General features: G+C 51.9%; 8 protein-coding genes across 8 annotated transcripts; 5 read left to right on the top strand and 3 right to left on the bottom strand.

Moving 5' to 3' along the window:
* Positions 1–2,928: 2,928 nt before the first annotated feature.
* Positions 2,929–4,571, bottom strand: SEPMUDRAFT_125385 (nagb/rpia/CoA transferase-like protein). Its single transcript, XM_016901977.1, has 3 exons — positions 3,711–4,571; positions 3,398–3,644; positions 2,929–3,333 (listed from the first exon to the last, which is right to left on the bottom strand). Exon 1 carries the CDS (start codon positions 4,464–4,466, stop codon positions 3,858–3,860), a length of 609 nt encoding a protein of 202 aa, XP_016761784.1. The 5' UTR covers positions 4,467–4,571; the 3' UTR covers positions 2,929–3,333; positions 3,398–3,644; positions 3,711–3,857.
* On the top strand, positions 2,929–4,571 carry SEPMUDRAFT_148888 (LSM-domain-containing protein). The gene is made up of 3 exons (XM_016905207.1): positions 2,929–3,333; positions 3,398–3,644; positions 3,711–4,571. The coding sequence occupies exons 1-2, from the start codon at positions 3,087–3,089 to the stop codon at positions 3,448–3,450; spliced, it is 300 nt and encodes a 99-aa protein (XP_016761783.1). The 5' UTR covers positions 2,929–3,086; the 3' UTR covers positions 3,451–3,644; positions 3,711–4,571.
* A 364-nt stretch (positions 4,572–4,935) lies between these two features.
* SEPMUDRAFT_125384 (uncharacterized protein) lies at positions 4,936–6,171 on the top strand. The gene is made up of 3 exons (XM_016901976.1): positions 4,936–5,161; positions 5,227–5,520; positions 5,582–6,171. The coding sequence occupies exons 1-3, from the start codon at positions 5,036–5,038 to the stop codon at positions 5,924–5,926; spliced, it is 765 nt and encodes a 254-aa protein (XP_016761782.1). The 5' UTR covers positions 4,936–5,035; the 3' UTR covers positions 5,927–6,171.
* A 752-nt stretch (positions 6,172–6,923) lies between these two features.
* On the bottom strand, positions 6,924–7,790 carry SEPMUDRAFT_16734 (uncharacterized protein; the record flags this gene model as incomplete). Its single annotated transcript, XM_016908283.1, has 1 exon — positions 6,924–7,790. A coding segment is annotated over one exon (867 nt), but the record flags the coding sequence as incomplete, so codon positions are not given.
* A 1,975-nt stretch (positions 7,791–9,765) lies between these two features.
* Positions 9,766–11,051, top strand: SEPMUDRAFT_155905 (uncharacterized protein). The gene is made up of 3 exons (XM_016907649.1): positions 9,766–10,106; positions 10,166–10,436; positions 10,491–11,051. Exons 1-3 carry the CDS (start codon positions 9,915–9,917, stop codon positions 10,538–10,540), a joined length of 513 nt encoding a protein of 170 aa, XP_016761780.1. The 5' UTR covers positions 9,766–9,914; the 3' UTR covers positions 10,541–11,051.
* A 1,671-nt stretch (positions 11,052–12,722) lies between these two features.
* On the bottom strand, positions 12,723–13,704 carry SEPMUDRAFT_148886 (uncharacterized protein). The gene is made up of 2 exons (XM_016905206.1): positions 13,221–13,704; positions 12,723–13,120 (listed from the first exon to the last, which is right to left on the bottom strand). Exon 1 carries the CDS (start codon positions 13,656–13,658, stop codon positions 13,308–13,310), a length of 351 nt encoding a protein of 116 aa, XP_016761779.1. The 5' UTR covers positions 13,659–13,704; the 3' UTR covers positions 12,723–13,120; positions 13,221–13,307.
* Positions 13,705–14,181: 477 nt separating this feature from the next.
* On the top strand, positions 14,182–15,555 carry SEPMUDRAFT_30134 (DnaJ_C-domain-containing protein; the record flags this gene model as incomplete). The annotated part of the gene is made up of 1 exon (XM_016908461.1): positions 14,182–15,555. A coding segment is annotated over one exon (1,374 nt), but the record flags the coding sequence as incomplete, so codon positions are not given.
* Positions 15,556–16,439: 884 nt separating this feature from the next.
* On the top strand, positions 16,440–20,194 carry SEPMUDRAFT_148884 (BRO1-domain-containing protein). The gene is made up of 2 exons (XM_016905205.1): positions 16,440–18,724; positions 18,782–20,194. The coding sequence occupies exons 1-2, from the start codon at positions 16,811–16,813 to the stop codon at positions 19,874–19,876; spliced, it is 3,009 nt and encodes a 1,002-aa protein (XP_016761777.1). The 5' UTR covers positions 16,440–16,810; the 3' UTR covers positions 19,877–20,194.
* Positions 20,195–20,441: the final 247 nt, after the last annotated feature.

The raw sequence follows: 20,441 nt of genomic DNA, 5'->3' as shown, positions 1-20,441 counted from the left end.
TTGGAGAAAATAAAAGTTAGCTGAGTGAACAATTCTTGAGTCAATCCAAAAGCCGGGGCCCAACGTACCGTTGTACTTGAGGCACTTTTCTTTTGCCGCGCGAGGCTGCAGGCCAAATAACACGGAATTTTCTTCGGCTGCTGGGAACCCCATCGTCAACGTGAAGAGGAGAGCTGGCGTGAAGGAGGAGAGCTTCATCTTGGCTGTAGTCGAATTGGGTAGGGACTTGATGGTGAGGGACTTGATGGTGAGGGACTTGATGGCGAGGGACTTGATGGTAAGCACATGGCACTTGCTCGGCCTTTATACATCATTCCCGTACCGAAGGTAGAGAGCTTCATGTTGATACGTAAAAGCCGCCTTGAGGGTGCCTCGAATGGCACAGCCCCCCGTCGGATCATATTTCGCAGGTTGACTTTGACAAACACGAGTTGCGATAAGATAGACTGTAGATACTCGTGTCATGCGGAGAACGGCAATGTGGGAATCCCTACCTAAGTCTTGATGTCGTTACCCCAGCCACCATTTTACTAATATCGAAGTCATGTCTAGTTTTACCTAGGAGGTACATGTACCTTGACAGCCGACTATTACCAACGAACCTCTAGTTAGTGTCCATGTTGGGTGATGTGATGCTTACACAGTTACACCCTTACACCCGCTTGCGGGTATGCATAAGGAACACGGCATACATACCGTATTTCTGCTGGTCGGATTCTCTCGCGCCTTGGCGGTAAGTCTTCATAATACGAGGACCTCCTAGGCAGGTAGGGTTGATAGATTCAATAGAGTTCCGGCTGTTGTAATACGCGTTGAAAGTTGAAACTGCTTCTTCAATACGAAGCGGATCGGTACCTACATGTACCTGGTTTAGTTTACTCCCAAAGCAAGAAATATATACCTAACTTCACTTTGTTGGATTTGCGAGCACGTGCTCGATTCCTGATCTCTAGAGATGAGTCTCGTCTGTTGTTCTGTCTCGACATACTATCTATAAGGCTTACACGCCGCTGGAAGCATCAGGGATAACAAAAAGAAATGCAAACATGATACAAAGTGTTGGTCACTTTCGAGATACATTCTCTGACAGGAATGACTACATCCAACAAAAACGAGTAGAACCAACAGGATAACCTGTAGCAAAGCTGTTTCTTGTCTACTTAAGACGCGTTGTAGACCACGGATTCTCGAATGGATCACCATCAGCACATCGTTCAAGCACTCATTGAAGCTTGAGGTTGAAAATAAGAGATTCTCACCTTTCCTCACTTGCCCAGCAGCAAACATGCTGCTCTCTACAATCTATAGCCTGCTCGCGATGCTACTTTGGCCGCTGGCTTTCACTCTTGCCACCGAAGCAGGCAACGATGGCCGCGCCGTAGCTTTTACGAACGACCTCGCTACCAGAGACGACGATGGACAAGAATTTGATTTTATCTTTACCTACGGCGATCAAGCGTCCGGCAAAGTCTGTCATGCGGCGTGAGTGACAAGGAAATCTCACAAAGCCTGTAGAACGTTTGGCTGAACTCACACGTTTGGTTCTTTTTAGAATTCGCATTCTTCTGTATGGGGACTTTTCAGTCAAACCGTAAGTATATCGATAGCCCCACGGCACTTGTGTGTTGGTGCCGCGAATGTCGCACCCGAGCTCCTTGCCATCATCTCTGCAGAACGCTCTCGACGCTGTGGAGCTAGCTGCTCTTTCAACGACACTTGCTGACCTCCGTTTTCCCCGCAACATCCAGGACTACCAATATTTACGTGAGCTGGGTTTACTGCGCGGCATCTGGCAATCTCCACGAAGGCAGAACCCGCGTCCTGACAGAGGATCAAGACTTGCCTATCGTAGACCTCATCTTCCAAGAACGCTACCGATTGTCCTCAGGCCCTCATTGGCGTTACCAGATCGTACTCAACCAAGACCAGATATATCCGTCTGGAGGTGGCGTAGAGTTTGGGATCCCAGAGATGCAACCACGCGCAGATATGATTTTGTCGGTGACTCGCCAAGGCCAATTTGTGGTGGATCACTTTTGCAACTTCTTCGGTGGAGGAATTCAAATGGCGCGTAGTGATGGATCTGAGTATAGGTCGAGGGGATTCGGTGAGTACGAACGGTAAACGAAGAAATCTTGTGCGAAGCATGACTGACATACCGAATTGTAGAACCTCTCCCTCATCCAGACCCAGGTCCATCTCGACGCGAGCCGCACCGTGACTATAACCCTGTCTGTCACAGAGCGACAGGGCATAGGCTGGTTACACATATCGGTACGCTATCACGTCGTTTCAATTGGTTTGTCTGGCAGGAATCACGACTGATATCTTCTTCTCGTGTAGGAGTCTGGCTCCTCTGTTTCAGCTTTTGCAAACCTCATCCCAAACGTGATGTGGAATTGTTGGGACTTAGTGAGACACGGAGCAGTCTACTTGAAGCCGAGGGTTGGAAGAGGGATCCACTGATGGGTGGATGGTATGAAGCGCCAGAAGGTACAGAGCACTTGCCGAGGAGTGTTATGGAGTTGGATCAGTGGGCTGAGGAGAGAGGTCTACAATTGTAGGGGTCAGGGAGAGCGAGAGAGAGGGATAATTTGGGGGGCACTAGACGAATATCGGCAGGAGTGAACGCTTATTCGAAGTCGTCACGGATTCAGGAGACATAATAGCCGTCCATGAACTTGTAATGCACTTGAATATAATGGAATGTCTATATGTACTTGGAAGTATCTAGTCCCAGTGGATGGATGTTCATGACAGACCAGCAAGGTATGTACTACAAGACGTCGGGGGCTAACGGATGCATCCGCCCATCTCCACTCTAGCCGCCGTCCCGAGAGCGAGAAACATGGAGTGCTGCAGTCGCGACAGCCACAGAATTCACAAGACAGCACAGCACAGAACCACAACAACACCAACCCACATCTCTCTCATTGGACACGCGCACCTCCAACAACCACCACTTCCACGGCTAACGGAATCCGAACGAGAGCCATAGCCCACGCCTGAAGGCACAAATCCCACGCGTCGCACACACCGCAAAGCCATCACCGTTCTTCCACGTCCCACCTACATACTCAATCAACATGGGCGATCGTCGAGGCGGCGGCCAGCGCAAAGTGCTTCTCCCACCCATCAACTTCATCTTCAAGCTTCTACAGCAACACAGCACAGTCCAGATCTGGCTCTACGAGCAGCTGGGTATCCGCATCGAGGGCAAGATTCGAGGTTTCGACGAATTCATGAACTTGGTGATTGATGATGCGGTGGAGGTGCAGCAATCTGCCAAGGGGGAGACAAACGAGGATTCGAAGGAAGGAAGGAGGGAGCTAGGTGAGCTTGAAAGCTGGAGTAGCTATAAATGAAAAAGTCGGGATGTGCTAACGTGATGCTGCAGGACAAATCTTGCTCAAGGGTGACAACGTGTGCCTCATTCAGAGCTTGTCATAAGCGGAGACGCAAGTGCACTGAAACGAGACGGGTATTGGATTCAGTGCAGCAATGAGAAATGGATCAGGCAGGTGGCATCTCGCAAGCTTTGCGGAGGAGACGATGAAGGGCGCACACAAAGTCTCAGAGCCACGAGGTCACGCGGACGAAGCGAGTCGAAAGAATGTCTGCGTGGAAGTAAGAAGCTGTAAGCGGTGAGTCGCCCTCAAGTCGCGCACTCAAGCTGAAAAAATGTAATGCTCATGGCGTGTTGTTCAAAGTCAGCAATGTGCCGTCTCCCACGGCGACAGCATCCACTTTCCAGTCCCATGGCTCCATTACAAGTGTTCCTTCTGGGACAATCTGCTCTGCTAGGCATAGTCCAACTGCGAGATGGTCAGCAGAAGCTTCCGAGGTGCATCAAAGCATCACTCACGCAGATATGGTCGCTCCCTTGAAGCGTCACCAAAGTGTGTCGTCAAGAATCTATCATAGAATCCAGCACCATGGCCCATCCTATTCAGTCGTTGGTCAAAGGAGACTGCTGGTACAATGATCACGTCGAGACCGCCTGCATCGTCGTTGCCTTCATCGCCATGTGCTAGCTCCCCGTCCGGACGAAAAGACAATCCTTTCCATCCCATGGCGTTTTCCCTCTCGTCTATGCCCGCTTGCTTCAACTTCGGTATTCCCCACGAGTCCCGTTCGAGCTCCCCGTACTCCTCTAATGACTCGATGCGCATCATGTCCATGACCTTGCGCTTTGGCTTTTCTGCGCCGACCGCGTAAATGTAGGGGACAAAGACGCTCTTCTGGTTCCAGAGCGCGTGCACAACCAGACTATCAGTTTGAGCTTCACCATGAGGCATAGAAAGGTAGATGCCAATCCTCCTCGCCGACTGGAAACGTGGTGAAGACAGTATGAGGTTTTGAGCTATCCGTGACTGAGCCATGACTTGTTGCTCGCTCAGGGCGGCCAGCCTTTCCTTCATTTGCGACCGCAGCTGCTTCTTCAAGTCCCTGGATGAGGAAGACATGGCAGCGCGGCTGGTCCGGTGGTGGGATGTTCTAGACAGTGTGTGGCTCGAAATTCGAGGTGTCATACACATGTATGTAATTGTACATGTACATGTAGCCAGTGCACGGGACATTGCCACAGGAAGGGGGCAAGAGCGACGCATACTGTAGCTCCATCACCACCACGACTGTGGCTTTTGTATGGATCTGATGACGCCGCTGCAGCGCTGGCCCAATGCAGATTGATCCTATGGAGCTCGACGATTTCCGATATGGACTTGTCGTTGGTGGAAAGGCCTTGGCGAGCTTCGCCCCGGGCAAGCAACTTCCGTTTGCAGACTAGTGCCACTGTACAGAGTATGGTGTGTGTGTGGCACCTCAGCCTCTCCTAAGTTAGTAACAGCCACGCCAGGACAACTTCCACACGCGCACGGGCGGTGACGACGACAGGGATCTTCTTCCTTCGATTCTTCCCAAGCACATGCAAACCGGCACTTTCTCACTCACTCCCTCACTCACTCCTTCACCCACGAGCTGCACCACACTCCCTTTCCTGTGCCGGCACCCACGCACCTGACCCATCACCACCATGCTCCGCATCCTCGCGCTGGCCGCAGCTGGACTGAGCGTCTTCACATCCACCACCGCCCAAACGCTCCCCGCCGACATAGTGGGAACATGGTCGTCCAAGTCCAACTCAACCTTGACTGGACCGGTATGCTCGCTCTCCGATCCTCCATTCCTATCGTGCGCCGCCACGTGCTGACACGTCCATCCTAGGGCTTCTACGACCCCATCAATGACAAGTTCATCGAACCCGCCCTGACCGGAATCTCGTACTCCTTCACCGCTGATGGCTACTACGAAGAAGCCTACTATCGCGCCATCGCGAATCCCACACGGCCGACCTGTCCCGGCGGGATCATGCAGTGGCAGCATGGATCGTGGCAGCAAAATGCAAACGGCTCGTTGAGCTTGACACCGATTGGCGTTGATGGAAGACAACTGATGAGCACACCTTGCGAGTACTCGCACGCCGTATACACGAGATACAACCAGAGCGAACAGTTCAAGGTATACCTTCCGTACCCATTAGAAGCGGAAGGAAATCATGCGCTGACATGGAGCATTTTAGCAATACCAAGTCCTCGTCGATCCATACCATAACATCAAGCGTCTCAACCTCTGGCAGTGGGACGGCACGCCGATGCAGCCCTTGTACATTGCTTTTGACCCTCCTCAGATGCTGCCTACCACGACCCTGCATGCGCAGGTCACTGCGAAAGAGACTGGGAAGAGCAAAAGAGGCTTGGACTCTTCGCCAGAAGTGCCGCTCAACTGGAAGAGCAAGTACGAGCAACACACAGGCTACATGGTGCAGCGCATCAACCCTGATCGACTATGGTGGATCGGACTTGGCTTCACCGGCATTGGAGGGCTGCTATACTTCGGGCCACGGCGACTTGGATTGCGACTTTAGGACATGTTATTTGCCTAGGCGTTATGGTTATGAATGGGGACAGGGTGTACAATATGCATTGAGGATGGATCCACCAGGCGCAGATATGAGCGCGCACAGTCCCAAGAGAGGCTACAGGATGTTTTAGACGGCAGTAACGAAGGTGTGAGATACGGTAGTAAACATGAATATCGACCGACTAGTGCGTGTTTGCTGAACGAATAGCAGACATAGAGACGCCCAGCCCAGTCTTGACGAATGAAAAAAGACACTTGGTGATACTTTACCTGTTCACTTCATTCTCGGAAACTGCCCTATTAGAGTAATTTGCCCTCCAGCCCTCGCGATCTGCCTCAAAAACCGACTCGCCTACCAAACTCATAGTACCGACCACTTCACTCCTCCCTCAAGTTCCTCTTCTGATCGGACTGTCAACTACAGTAGCTGCCCTACTTCTTTCAACAGGCTCTCTCCCCCATTTCTTGAAGTCACGGAATCACTTGCCGCGCAGATGTGGGGCAATCTTGTCCTTGCGAGATCTCACCCCAGCAGCGTCTTTCGAAGAAGTAGCGTCTTTTGCAAAGGATCTCGCCTCGTTGAGATCTCCCATGCCGACATGGAGGAAGGGATTGGGGGTTTTTGCAGGATTCAGCTCGTCGCTGTCTTGCTTGGTAGGTGGAGGTGCTGTGGCAGAAGGAATTGGAGTTGCAGCAGCAGCAGCGCCTGACTCTTGTTGCTTGCGGAGATGTGGTGGTAGTATATCACTGCCTACCTGTAGCAGGTCGGTCTTGGCGGATTTTGGATGGGCGCTGGTAGCTGCTGCTGCAGCTTTTCGCATGGCTTGGTTCATCATCTGCACTATGTCGGTGCTCTTCTGGGTACTTTTTGGAGGAGTTGGCGCATGAAGAAGCTGATCGGTCTCCAAACTCTTCTGTTTCAGCTGGGCCAACCTTCCTGTCGGAATCGAGGCTCCAGCGAAGAATCGTGATACAGTGGGAACCGGATGCTTCTTGAACTTCACGAGCATCTCGTAAAAGTCATCGTCGTAGCCGATACACTGTTGATACTCCCACCACAGGCGCAGACCTTGTTGCATATCTGACATGTTGTACGCATCGAGGAGAGCCCTGACTCCGTCTTCTCCGTAGAGGTTGTTGACTCTCATTGCCGAATCCTGCTCCCACTCCTGGAGCTCCAGAGCGTATTGGTCGAAAGCGGTCTTAACATGTCGCTCGAGACCGCCGCTGGAGCCCTGGGCAGTCGCAGCTGATTGGGGAGTGTTGCACGCAGAGTCTGTTGGCATGGGCCCTTTGTACTCTGGTTTCGGCCAGAAATGGGTCCTCATGCACCATGTTACCCATGGAGGACGGCCGACTCGAGCGAGCTGTTCGACATGGTGCCGACGCACAGACTCGGGGATGTGCTCCATCAGAGTGTCATATCCAATCTTATCTGAATATCGCAGCTGGCTGTATTGGCCAAGATATCGGTAGTTCCTGCCACGATCTGCACTCACGAAGACTGGCGTGTCTTTATAATTCTTCAGTTTGGGCGCTCTACCCTGGGAAACCGGAGTGTCGTTGAAGAATGTTGTCACTTTGGCACCGTGTTGGCCTGGTGCGCGAGGCATGAAAGGCTCATGTTCGAGTTCCACCAGCCAGTAGCCTTTGCTGGGGAGCATGCAGTCCTTGTTACTATTGAAATAATAGCCAGGGCACCATTCCTGTCCGCCGAAAAGGTCGGTCAGAAAGGTCCACGAGAACATCTCACCATGGGATCCTGCAGCTGTGGAAATGGTTGGCAAAGGGAGATTTCTGATGGCGAAAGGACACCATTCAGTCGAGATAGGAGCGGGATCAGGAGGATCTTCGTGCTCGGCATGCGGATCAGCTGCGATCTCCACGTCCTTGGGCTTCATGTGAACGCCCTGAACATGCTTGATCAGATCTTCTTCATTGGAGAACTGAATGTCACAGCAGGCATGACCGGCAGACGTTCCAAGCGGGCGCACTGGTGAGCCGCGCTTACTGTCCACCCGTTCTGGTTTCGCTTGGAAGTTCTCGATGTGCTCTAATATCACTTCCACCACTGCATCGTCGGTTTCGCAGATCAAGTGTCCTAAGGGGAGGTTGCGAAGATCTGGAGCGATCACCTCAACACGTCCTGGATGGATAGCTTTGGTTGCCTCATGTGGCTTTCCCGCGATTTGCTCATGATCTTTCACTTCGTCGTTCGTCTTCTCGAAGGTATGGTTCGGAAGGCATTCGCTCGGTGGCTTCTCTGGTGGCAAATCCTGCTCCGAGTGCTTGAGTAACGCTGGCGTCTGGTTTGGCTGTTGTACTTCTACGCGTTCGAGACGCTGCTCCAAATATCGCAGGTCGTTTTTGAAAGTATCTTTGATGTGCTGAAGCTCGTCGTCGTGCTCATCAATACGGTGATCGAGCTGCATGATACGATGGAGCTCAAACAGCTGACGCTCCATGTTGTGCATCCGTGCGGCATCCGAGGACATTTGCGGCGCAGGCTGAAGTGAAGATAGCTCATAGGACTGGAACAGCATACCTCCTAGTGGGGGATTCTGCAGCGACGAACGAAAGGCAGATCTATGCTGTGCCTGGAGGTGGGTCAAGTCGCTGTGTCGAGACTGATCGTAGCTGTCTGCTGCCAACTGATGGCCATGAAGAAGCCCTTCCTGGCCTGCTCGGCGGTACTCACTATCCATTGCGCCTCGTAACGCGACAGCGACCGAAGCGATAGTACAATGCTATGATGGTCGACGAGTGCTGCTTGATCTTTACACGCAGGGCTGAGATGAGGTGTCAGTGGTTGAGGTTGTGGAATGAGAGAAAGGAAGTTCCGAATGGCAGAATGGCTTCTTATAGTCCATTGGGCGGCCCCCAGTGCTGGTGACTCACGATATATACGTGAGGAACACAGTGAATTGGTTGAAATCTTCCGCTGATCGTCGGCTTGCGATGCTAGTCAACCAATGTGAGAAATTTAATGAGTGAGGCGCAGTCAATAAGTGAAATGAGTTCCGGGTGAAGCATTTGCGTTCATTAGGGAGCAGACGGACCGATGTGTTCAATGAGATGGCGTCAACAGTGAAGACAAACAATGACAAACAACAATAGGTGCCCATCAGGACCTTCTCACGGGGCCGAGCCGTCTTAGGGGGGCAGCAGATTTGTTGGGGTACATCTGCTCCGACTGCAGAGCTTGTTCAAAGGTCTTTACACCTAGCCATTGCGCCTCGATTGAGGCATGGAAGTTCGACCGCCTAACAATTGACGTGGCTCTCAACGTCGCAACTCGGGAGCGTCCCCCTGAATCCGAGCAATACAGACTAGGCCCAAGTATGAGCAAAAGCTTGAAAGCGTGTAAGATGGTATCTCAATTGGGCAGCATTTCTGCTAAGATGCAGAATCTTATAGTCTAGGGCTGAGTAGAACTTGATTCGCCAGCAGTGCTGTGCTACGCTTTGGGCGTTCAAGCACTTCGCCCGGGAGAGTCTTCATGAACTTGCTGTGCACCTCGTCGCTGCGGTTTGGCCGGCATTTGCTATTGTCCATGGCATTTGGAGCATGTATCGGGCATGGATCAGAGGAGAACGGGTAGACAACGGTTGCAAGAAGCAAGCCGAGTAGAGACCGAAGGAGTGTTCAGGTTGGGAGGCATGGGCGAGCTAAAAGGGAATGGGAAGAGATGAATTGTGGTGAGGGAAGGGAGGAGAGGGAGAGGGAGACGGGGCAAGGACGGGAAGGGCCGCGATAATTACGTCAGCCCAGAAAGCTCCAATGCTCTTCGCGTCCCCCGGCTAACACGAGAAAGCTCAGGTACTGTATGGACGTGAGCATTGCGTGAAACCTCTCGACACGTTCCACAATCGATCACCCTTTGCCTGCCATGACATACAGCTGCTGCTGTAGACTGCACGATACATATAGCATAATACGAAGATAACAATCCCAAGAGTACCAAAGCACCACCGGCACGACAGCGATTCACGATGCCGCCCAAAGCACCGCAGGACGCGAGATCCGACAACCTCACCATCAAGGAACGCCAGGTCGCTGCGGCAGCCCATGCACGCGCCAGCAAGCAAAAGGGACAGGCGTCGCAGCCACATGGGACGATGCGGTATGGAGATCTCCCTCGAATCAGCAACGGCACGGGTCCAGCGCCGCAGCCCGCAGCAGGAGTAAGTCGTCAAGGGGAACAATCTTGCTTTTGGTCAATTAGCTGACCCAACTGTTCCAGATGCAGTGGGAACAGATGCCGCGAACAGTACTCGAAGTCTACCGCGTAGCCCACAATCTCGACACGCCTGCTTCGTTCACATCCCCACGCAACCAGGCGCTCCTGACCAACCCTGGCATCGGGCGACATTCGCCGACTATGAGGAGGGCAAAACACCAGCAGCGTCAATCTGAAGTCAAGTTGGCAACTCAAGTACGAAAACATTTCAATGCTGCAGCGGTGAACGAGACGGAGGTTGTCGCTGGGATGCAGTACGTGGCGAAGAACAAAGGTACGCAACTCTTAGATATACCTTCTCGTCAGATCTTACTAACATCCACGACAGACAAAGCTTTCAAGCAAAAATCGACACCGAATGCCACCAAGAAATCGTAGCGCGATATTCCACAAATTAAACACGTTTCGACCGCGACAGACGCGAACCTGAGTTTTCAATCACCTACAGAGCCGCCGGTCACGCCCACTACGGCCGACTTCGACACTCAATCCTGTCCCGGAAAAAAAGCTTTTGGGGCGTTCTCTTGTTGCCGGGAAGAAAGCCTGGGACAATAGGTCTACAAAGACTGGCGTCAAGAGATGCAGTAGTTGAAAGCAGCCTCGTCGACGTCCTAGGAGAACGATGGCCGAGAGTGCAGAAGATACAACAGGAGCAGGAGGGAACTCCAACAGAGTCGCCCATGAGAATAATTCATCAAGAGTTGGTCGTTACTACGGAGCGACGAACGTTGGAAAGCCTGTACAATGCTCAGGCACCCCAATCCTGGCCATGTAACAAGACAACTGACATGGTACTACTTCACAGAGTGAGAGAAATGATGGATAGCCTTATGCAGAGAAGGAGGCCCTCTGGTGATGGCTAAACTATAGACTAATATTTAATCACGTGTGATCAACAGTATTCATACCTTACATTCCGATGGTGCTTCTCCCTTTTCAGAGCAAATTCCACCCACAACGTTTTCGGAGCGGCGAATGGCCATGCGGTGTGCTGGGGCTGAGCAGTTTGCTGCAGAGATACATGTAGGTCTGGCTTGAGCATCGCGGGTTCAGCGCATGTTTCCGCGCTCAATGGAGGGTACCATGGCATCATAGAAGGGAAATGTCCATTGCCAGGAAGCCAAATTCCCCGCAGATCAAATGTACCATAGGAACTTTACCCACTTGAGGTGACTGTCACAATAAGTCGAAGCGTAGGTGCCGCGGTCTAGAGAAGAAGGCTATAGATTGTAAAAGACAGGGATCATGCAGCCTTGGAAAGCCTCCAAGACTGACTTGAATGAATATATACGATAGTCAAGCCTGCTTAGTCATCGCGGCTATAGTGTAGTGGTTAGCATTTCGCCTTCCCACAGTTTTATACTGCAAACTAGGCGGAGACTCGGGTTCGGTAAGGTGTCACGACATTAAATGCTCTTGAACGTCAACTAATAGGCAATCAGAATCCCGATAGTCGCATAGATGTCTCTTCTCTTTTGGATTTGGTATGTCAAATCGAGAGGCCTTGCTTTTTGCTTTCCTACAGACCTGCCTTGAGGGTGAATACATGTAGTTCTATCAGAATGCGGGGAGCTTGCAGTGTACATTGAAATTCTACTTTTCTTGCCTTTTGCAAGGATCGAATCCTGAAGGAGGCAACGCTATCAAGAACTTGGAACATCACCTACTTTATTTTACTAGCTTCTTGCAATGCTGTATGTATACATCGGTTGATACCTGTCACTTCCAATTCTAATTTTGATACTATAGCTGCTGACTAAGCGGTCTGCTCCGTCTTCTACATGTAGCTTCCACTGCCCTGCTTCGATACAACTATTATTTCTCACACTGTATATGAATACCTAATAAACATGCTCATCTGCCCAATTTGACAAACTGGAATGGACATTGAGGTATAGATACGTGAGTCCTAAGCTACCTAGGAATTTAATCATTTCATCCATCCATCCATCAACACCTATGCGGATAGATGCAAGTTTCACTCTCGGCTGCTCCTCGGCGGCACTAGGTAGGCAGGTAATCACTCTGCTTGCTGAAGCTCTCGCCGATAACGATATAAGGTACCTACCTACGAACAGTTTGCTGGGTACAATCTTGTAAACTCTTTGCCATGCCGGCTTTGAATCGCGCTTACCTAGGTACGACAGCTGCTTGGTTGTATATTGGATTACGCTTCGCGCATCATGCAATGTAGTGCGCCGTTGCCAGGATATCACCTCACAGATACCACTGGCAAGACCTTGGCGAGGATAAAGCATACCTATAGCTGGCCCGTTCGATTACATGGTTGTATCATTTCTCCAAGAACGACGAGTACACGCCCCTATCTCGTTTCTGGATACGTTGGTGTATCTTTTGTCGTCAAGATGCTCTCTGCATTTGCTGCATTGTACTTGGTCGCGATTCTTGTCATATGGGCAATTATGGACGCTTCTCCTGTATGTAAGCAGAGGGAGGTGCATCGAAGAGGACGAGCGATATTTGCAGATACTTTTGGGACAAGATGTACTGACAAGCTCCCGTTGGCAGGTCCGTGAAGGCGTGTATAGGTATGAAGGTACGGATATGGAAATTTCAGCAACCAGCTTTATAATTCCGAGTCTTTGGCTAGGAAGTTAATGTGACTGCTGATTTTCATTCGATTTAAATGCAAGTGCCTAAAGCGACGGAGGTAGACTTGTAAGACCTTTCTTCCAGGCAAGGAAGGAGCCAGAGGCACGGTCCGAGCGCTGAACGAGTACGTTGAGCTTCTACTAAGCGGCACGTGCCCATGATCTGCTACACAGGCTTTGTGGTGTTATTGCCGGGGTTTCTGGGAGGTAGTGACTGCTCTGAACAGCCGCAGATCGAATCGCACTCAAGCACAGGCAGACTTGTACCGCGAGCAGAAGGAATAGATGCCAGAAACAGTCTGCCAGACTTCGCCAAGCCGCTGAGATCCTTCGGGACTTGGCAATGCTATTGGTATCAGCATTAGCTCTCTCCCCTCGAATCCCACGAGAGGTCCATTCGATCGTTCCAATATGGGTAATCGATAACCGTCGCGGCCGTCACGTACCGCGTACGACGTCCGGCAATCTTAAGCTTCTTGGATGTTCTCAACATGGGACGTCAGGTACTATATACCACTGATGTATGCACCAGTCTATTTTGTCAGTCCAAGCTCTTTGCGTAGACGACGGTATCGCCGTAGCCCGATGTTGAAGCCATCGGCCCTCAGAAGATCCACGGCTTTTTGGTCTGCGAGACAGAGGACGTGATATGTGTAGGCAACGCGACCGTGCAAGGCCTCTATATCGTTGTTTCGATCATAGCGTGGTAGGCGTTGTTTTTGAAGGCCCCACTCAGCAATTTTCCGTCGAAGGGTGCGAGGCGTGATCGCAACTCCATGAAGCGTAGCCAGTTGGCGAATGATGTCTGGTTGCGTGACACCGTCTGCGACCTGGCTAGTAATGAAGTCGCGCCAGGGGCGGTAGTCTGTCGGCGAGCGCGGCATGCGGCGCCTGATCTGATAGTGCAATCCCTTCTGCAACGACAGCGACAGTGACGGTATGATATGATGGACATGAAAGGAGTAAGTTACTTACCAGGTAGAACTGTCGTGTCGTCGTCTCGAATGTTCCACTCCAGTTCCCTCGTGGGTCTTGGCGCGTTCGCCGCTGTCACTCCCGAGAACTTTAAACTCACAAGCCTGGTCATTCGTTGTTCAATAACGCTGGCCACCTCACAATCACATTTTCATCAGCAACACCCATGGTATTGTAGCTCAAGCACCCTTCGCAATGAGCCTCTCGTCCCCAGCGCTGTTGCCCAAGGCTACAACGCCTCTGCGAATCCTCGCGACACGTCCTCCCACCACTACCACAAGTCGCTACGACCACCGTCGCCAAAAATGTCCGCATCAACGGACTTTCACAACAGCATCGTCATCCTCTTCACAACATCGTCGCCCACGAACACAATGCTATAACTCTTCTAATCACCAGCGGATACGCTCTTTTCACGTTTCGCCGATACGTGCAATCAAGGATCCTTACAATGCCCTCGGCGTCAACAAATCCGCTTCTGCGAGCGAAATCAAAAAAGCATATTATGGACTCGCGAAGAAATATCATCCCGACACGAATAAAGATCCTAAAGCGAAGGAGAAGTTTGCAGAAGCACAGTCTGCATATGAAATTTTGAGTGATGAGAAGAAGAAGGGAATGTACGATCAGTACGGCAGTGCGGCCTTCGATGCGAATGGGAACACAGGCGGGGATCCTGGGTTCTCTGGAGCTGGACCAGGCGGTATGGGCGGAAATCCTTTTGCAGGTGGGGGCAACCCTTTTGCAGGCTTTGGGGGAGGTGCACAGGGAGGTTTCGGAGCGGAGTTCAATTTTGAGGATCTGTTCTCGGCTTTCGGGGGAGGAGGAGCCAGAAGAGGGAGATCTAGGGGCTCGCCATTCCAAGAGGAGGTCATGGTTGGGGAGAGTATCGAGGTGCAGACCAACATCTCTTTTATGGATGCTGCAAAGGGCGTGCAAAAGGAAATTGTCATTACGCCCTTGGTGAAGTGCAAGACATGCTCTGGATCGGGTATGAAGAAGGGTACGACTCGGGGCACTTGTAAGACCTGTGATGGGACTGGGTCCCGAGTGCATTTCATGCAGGGTGGTTTCCAGATGGCTAGTACATGTGGCACGTGTGGCGGCACAGGACAGCAAGTGCCAAAGGGGAGCGAATGTGGGACTTGCAGAGGGAATGGTGCTACGCGAGAGAGAAAGACTGTCACAGTGGACATTCCAGGGGGCGTGGAGGACGGCATGCGATTACGAGTGATGGGTGAAGGAGACCATCCGGCGACTGGACAAGCTGCGAACCCTAATGCAAGGACGGAGAAAGGCGACCTATATGTCTTCATCCGTGTAGCACCTGATTCGAAATTCTCACGTAGCGGATCCGATGTTTTATACACAGCCAGCATACCTCTGACGACCGCCGTACTTGGTGGCGAGATCACAGTTCCAACCTTGGACGGCGATGTCAAAGTCAAGGTGGCGACCGGCACGGGTACTGGCGACAAGATCACCATGGGCGGTATGGGCATGAAGAAGCTCAATTCAAGACGCGAAGCCAAGGGAGATCTACGAATAGAGTTCAAGGTCCAAATGCCGAAGTACTTGTCTGTGAACCAAAGGACCATCCTTGAGATGCTGGCAGACGAAATGGGCGACAACTCTGCGAAGAGGATCATGAACTTGAACAACTTGAAATACGATCCGTCGAAGAAGGCCCAGCGCAGCTCGTCTGCTGATTCCAAGGCAGACAGTCACAAGGACGAGGGTGTATTCAAGAACCTTTGGCATAAGATTTCTGGTCAGCACGAAAACTTGGATAAGCCAGAGTCCGGGAGTGAGAAATCGAAAGAAGATGAGGATGCGAAGAAGAAGTCGTCCGGGTCGGGCTCGTAGCTGACGTAGTGCCTGACAACTGGACGGGTGCTCTACTCACTTTCTGCAGTCGGCTGTGCAGAACGTCGACCAACCAGAAGTTTGAAGACGTGTATAGATGGACTTTTGGACGGACTTGTACATGTATAGCAAATGTGTTCCGAGAGTGGTGATAAACAATGTACTCGCGAGTACGAGTGGTAGGGAGAGGCATAGAACAAAGTGTACAGTAGTGTTTGTCGCTGTCTCAATCGGACATCTCGACTCTGAGAGCATCGCTTTCGTCACTTCTACCAACTATGTACCTGGTAATGTCGAAGTGACTCCAAGGCGACTTTCGGCAGCGGTCCACGAACATGTCGACTCCATGTGTGATTGATTGCTAGGCGCCCTGGATGTGGTAGAAAGTGCGGGTATCTAGACATCTTCAGACCATCGTCTCTCAGGTAAGGTAAGTATGTTTCTGCCCATGTCTGCCGCGTTCTAACCGTGATACTTCTATTCGTCCTGCATGTCGTGGGCGCCTCCCGCGGAGCAATGAGGGCGGGCTCCCATCCGGCGCTTAGACAAGACAACACAAAAGGCGTCTCACCACCGCGACTGGATAAGTGCTTCGTGCTGAGATTCTTGTATTGCAGACTCAGCCTCGAGCGCGTCGCCGGCAGGAGTTGCCCTTGTCCGTACCTCCTCGATGGGTGGATCCTGAAGGAGCGATATATATGGGGAGCCGGCCGCAGAAAAGGCCAGTGGAGTTGGAGGAGGTACCTCCTACATGTACCTACATGTAGTGCTGAAGCTTGATCCACTAGAGCTGCTAGTCGATTCTCCAACGTCACACCCTCGAAGCCCAACCTCAAAACCAGAGTGACTACATTACCTGACATACAGCTACCTACGAACACCGCGTCACGTGGAAGAATACCGAGATCAAGAGCAGTGGCTGAAAAGGACGTTAGACAGGAAGGACATAGGGCGGAGAAGACGAGGCAGAGGTGCAAACAGGCACGGGAGCAGGCGAACACCGACTTGCTGGGTTCGAGGTTGTGTTGGGCTGTGAATGGGCGGGTGCCTGTGATGGCCACAGCGGGACAACGAGAAGAAACCTGATCACTCCGACACTGTGAGGCACGCGGCTTCCTGCTTAGGTACGGACAGATCTCGTGACCGGGCATCTTCTCGTCTATATTGAGGTCGCTCTGAGGGCAGCCGAGACATCATGTTACCCATCCGACCGGGCCTTTCGAGGCAACTCTCTGCCGCCGCCATGCAAGTCCCCATGATCTCATGTCCGCTCAAGCAGACGAACGAGATCGACTGGATCATTCCCATCAAACAGCACATCCGCTCCGCATATGCCGACGACCCTGAACAATACAACGATGAATGCGCCGCTCTCAACCGTCTGCGCCAGGACATGCGAGGGGCAGGGAAAGATAGTGCGGCGGGGAGAGACTTGCTATACAGATACTATGGCCAGTTGGAGCTGCTGGACCTCAGGTTCCCAGTCGACGAGAACCACATCAAAATCAGCTTCACCTGGTTCGATGCATTCACCCACAAGCCCACCAGTCAATACAGTCTGGCGTTCGAGAAGGCGAGCATCATCTTCAACATCTCCGCCGTACTGAGTTGTCACGCCGCGAACCAGAATCGACATGAGGATACAGGACTGAAGACGGCATACCATTCATTCCAGGCGAGTGCGGGCATGTTTACCTACATCAACGAGAACTTTCTGCATGCTCCCTCGACCGATCTGAGCAGGGACACCGTGAAGACGCTCATCAGCGTGATGCTGGCACAGGGCCAGGAAGTTTTTATTGAGAAGCAGGTGGTGGATAAGAAGAAACCAGGTCTGATTGCAAAGCTTGCAGCCCAAGCGGCATATCTGTATGCGCAGGCCGTGGAAGGGACTCAGGATAATGTGTCAAGGGCCATTTTCGAGCGGGTGTGGTTGCTCGTAGTGCAAATTAAACAGCACCATATTGCTAGCGTTGCACAGTACTATCAGGCCGTGGCGGACTATGAAGCCAATAGCTATGGGCAGGCAATCGGTCGATTGAATGCGGCACTCACAGCTAGCAAGGAGGCCAGTCGTCTTGCGAATGGCTTTCCAAGTAGTGCACCAGCGAATAGCAATCTTGCTTCGGAGACAGGTACCATTCTCTCAGACATGACGAAGAAGCAGCTTGCATCGATTCAAGAGCTGCTGGCCGAGTACAATCGGGACAATGACATGATCTATCATCAGCCAGTCCCTTCGGAGACCAACCTGCCCAGCATACCAAAGCTGCCCGCCGCAAAAGCCATTCCTGTCAGCGAGCTATACCAGGGTCAGGACATTCAACGAATCATCGGACCTGACATCTTTCAGAGAATTGTCCCCATGTCAGTCACGGAAAGCGCCAGCTTATACGACGAAGAGAAGGCAAAGGTGATCAGATCCGAGGCTGAACGAGTTGAAACGGCAGACGATGAGCTTGCAACATCGCTGGACTATCTGAAGCTACCCGGGAGTCTGAACATCCTGAAAGGTGCTGTGGACCAGGAGTCGATGAGTGTTGATGAGGACTTTCGGAATTGGTGCAGTGAGCTTGCAGGTCACCACCCATTTGGTCCGACATTCGACCACCTACGACAGGAGAAGCAGAGCATAATGTCTACGCTGGAGACGTGTGGGAAACAGCTTGACATGGAAGAGTCCGTTTGTGAGAAGATGCGAAGCAAATATGGAGCGGAGTGGACCCAGCAGCCCTCAAGTCGACTTACACAAACATTACGGCAAGATGCGAAGAGCTATCGTGCCGCCGTGGAGGAGGCATCCACGAGTGATGCACAGCTGTTCAGCACCTACCGCCAGTACGAGTCCGATATGGACGAGATGCGTTCTGCTGGTGAGACGGATGAGGCCGATGTGCTGTACCAGCGCGCCATGACCAAGGCAGGCGCTGGTAGGAAGGGCGTCACGAGTCCCAGCGTCATGGATGAGGGAAATCTGCTGGACGACGACTTCGAAGACGACTCGCGACAAAGTGTGGCCGAGCAGATTGAGCGTGTCGAGGCATTGATGCACAAGCTGCAGCTTGTGAAGCGAGAACGGACTCAAGTGCTGAAAGACCTCAAGGAAAAGGTATAATTCTGTCGTTTCTAGATTAATGACGAGTACAATGCTGACACAATGACGCAGATCCATAGCGATGACATTTCGAATGTGATCATGCTCAACAAAAAGGCCATTACGAGTCAAGAGAATGCGCTGTTCAAGGCCGAGCTGGAAAAGTTCCGGCCGCACCAGAACCGGATCTTGCAGGCTGTGCACAAGCAGTCATCATTGATGAAGGAGCTGACTCGTACGTACAGTGATCTTTTGCAAGACAAGCGAGTGCGTGGCGAACAGAACAAGTACGAGGCATTCTCGAGGCAGCGCAATTCTGTGCTGGGTAAATACAAGAAGGTATACCAGGCGTATAAAGACCTGCAGGCTGGGTTGTCCCGTGCACAGCAGTTCTATGACGAGATGCAAGAGACGGTTGATAGCTTGAAGAAGAATGTTGACTCGTTTGTCGAGAATCGCAGGTCAGAGGGTGGTCAGCTACTGGGCGTGATTGAGGCGGCAAAGGGCAGCGGACCTGAGCGGGAGCAAGCACGTATGAAAGAGTTGATGGAGCGTATGAGCATCAGTCCGAGCACTGCTCAGTCGTCTTCGCCTGTGCCGAATTTCGGCGATCCACGCAATACTGGTCATCGCCCTCCTCCGCTTCAGCAGCAGAGCTACACTACGCAACAGCCCACCTACAATCCAGCTGCAAGCCCACCCATCACACCTCGATACCAGCAGAATGGTGGTGGCATGCAATCACCAGCACCATATCCGTCGATTCACCGGCCACAGCAACAGCCGCAAGCAAATCAATACAATCCCAATCAGTACGGCACGATGTCGCCACCTGCACATCAGCAGTACTTTTCGCCTCCCCCGAATCAGCAGTATAACAGCAATAACAACAACTATCAGCAGCAGCAACCGGTGACGACGCAGTACAGCCAGCATCAGGCACAGCCGAGTTATGGCAGCCAGTCGATGCCGCAGGGTTGGCAGCCCCCGCCTCCACCACCTGGACCTCCACCGAACCAGGACTACAGTGCGATGCAAGCTAGTGGCTATCCGGCAGGACCGGGAGGATATGCTAGTCAAGATTTGAGGAGAAGTCAGCAGCAGCAGCAGCAAGCGAATGGGAACGCTGGCGATGATCCTTGGGCGGGACTGGCTGGATGGAAGTGAAAGGGAGGGAGAGGAAGGGTGAGGGCTGGTCGATCTGGGAGATGGGACGAATGGGGTCAAAATGTGGAAGAAAGCATGGCTCGGCGTTGTGAATACCTTGTATGCATCAGAGTGTTGTCGTTGTCTTGCAATTATTGTCGTCACGTTCTCTGCGATGCATGGATACGAAGGAATGGAATATGAAGGAATGGAAATGAGAAAGATGGGGGGAGGGGGGACTCTAGTATTTGTTGCATAGGTAGCATGTGGTGGTAGGTAGGTAAGGTAGGTAGGTAGGTAGAACTGGCCAGGGACCAAAAGAAACATAAGTGAAACATGCACAAATGGCCATCCATCCCGGTCTATTACTATTTAGTTACTTACTAGGTGGTATAAATGAGAGAGAGAGAGAGAGAGAGTGTGTGTGTGTGTGAGAGAGAGAGAGAGAGAGAGAGAGAGAGAGAGAGAGAGAGAGAGAGAGAGAGAGAGAGAGAGAGAGAGAGAGAGAGAGAGAGAGAGAGAGAGAGAGAGAGAGAGAGAGAGAGAGAGAGAGAGAGAGAGAGAGAGAGAGAGAGAGAGAGAGAGA

The sequence above is a fragment of the Sphaerulina musiva genome (assembly GCF_000320565.1).
Source record: "Sphaerulina musiva SO2202 unplaced genomic scaffold SEPMUscaffold_4, whole genome shotgun sequence".
Classification (NCBI taxonomy): domain Eukaryota; kingdom Fungi; phylum Ascomycota; class Dothideomycetes; order Mycosphaerellales; family Mycosphaerellaceae; genus Sphaerulina; species Sphaerulina musiva.
The sequence above is the reverse complement of the archived record's forward strand: the minus strand, read 5'-3'. Positions and strand labels throughout refer to the sequence as shown.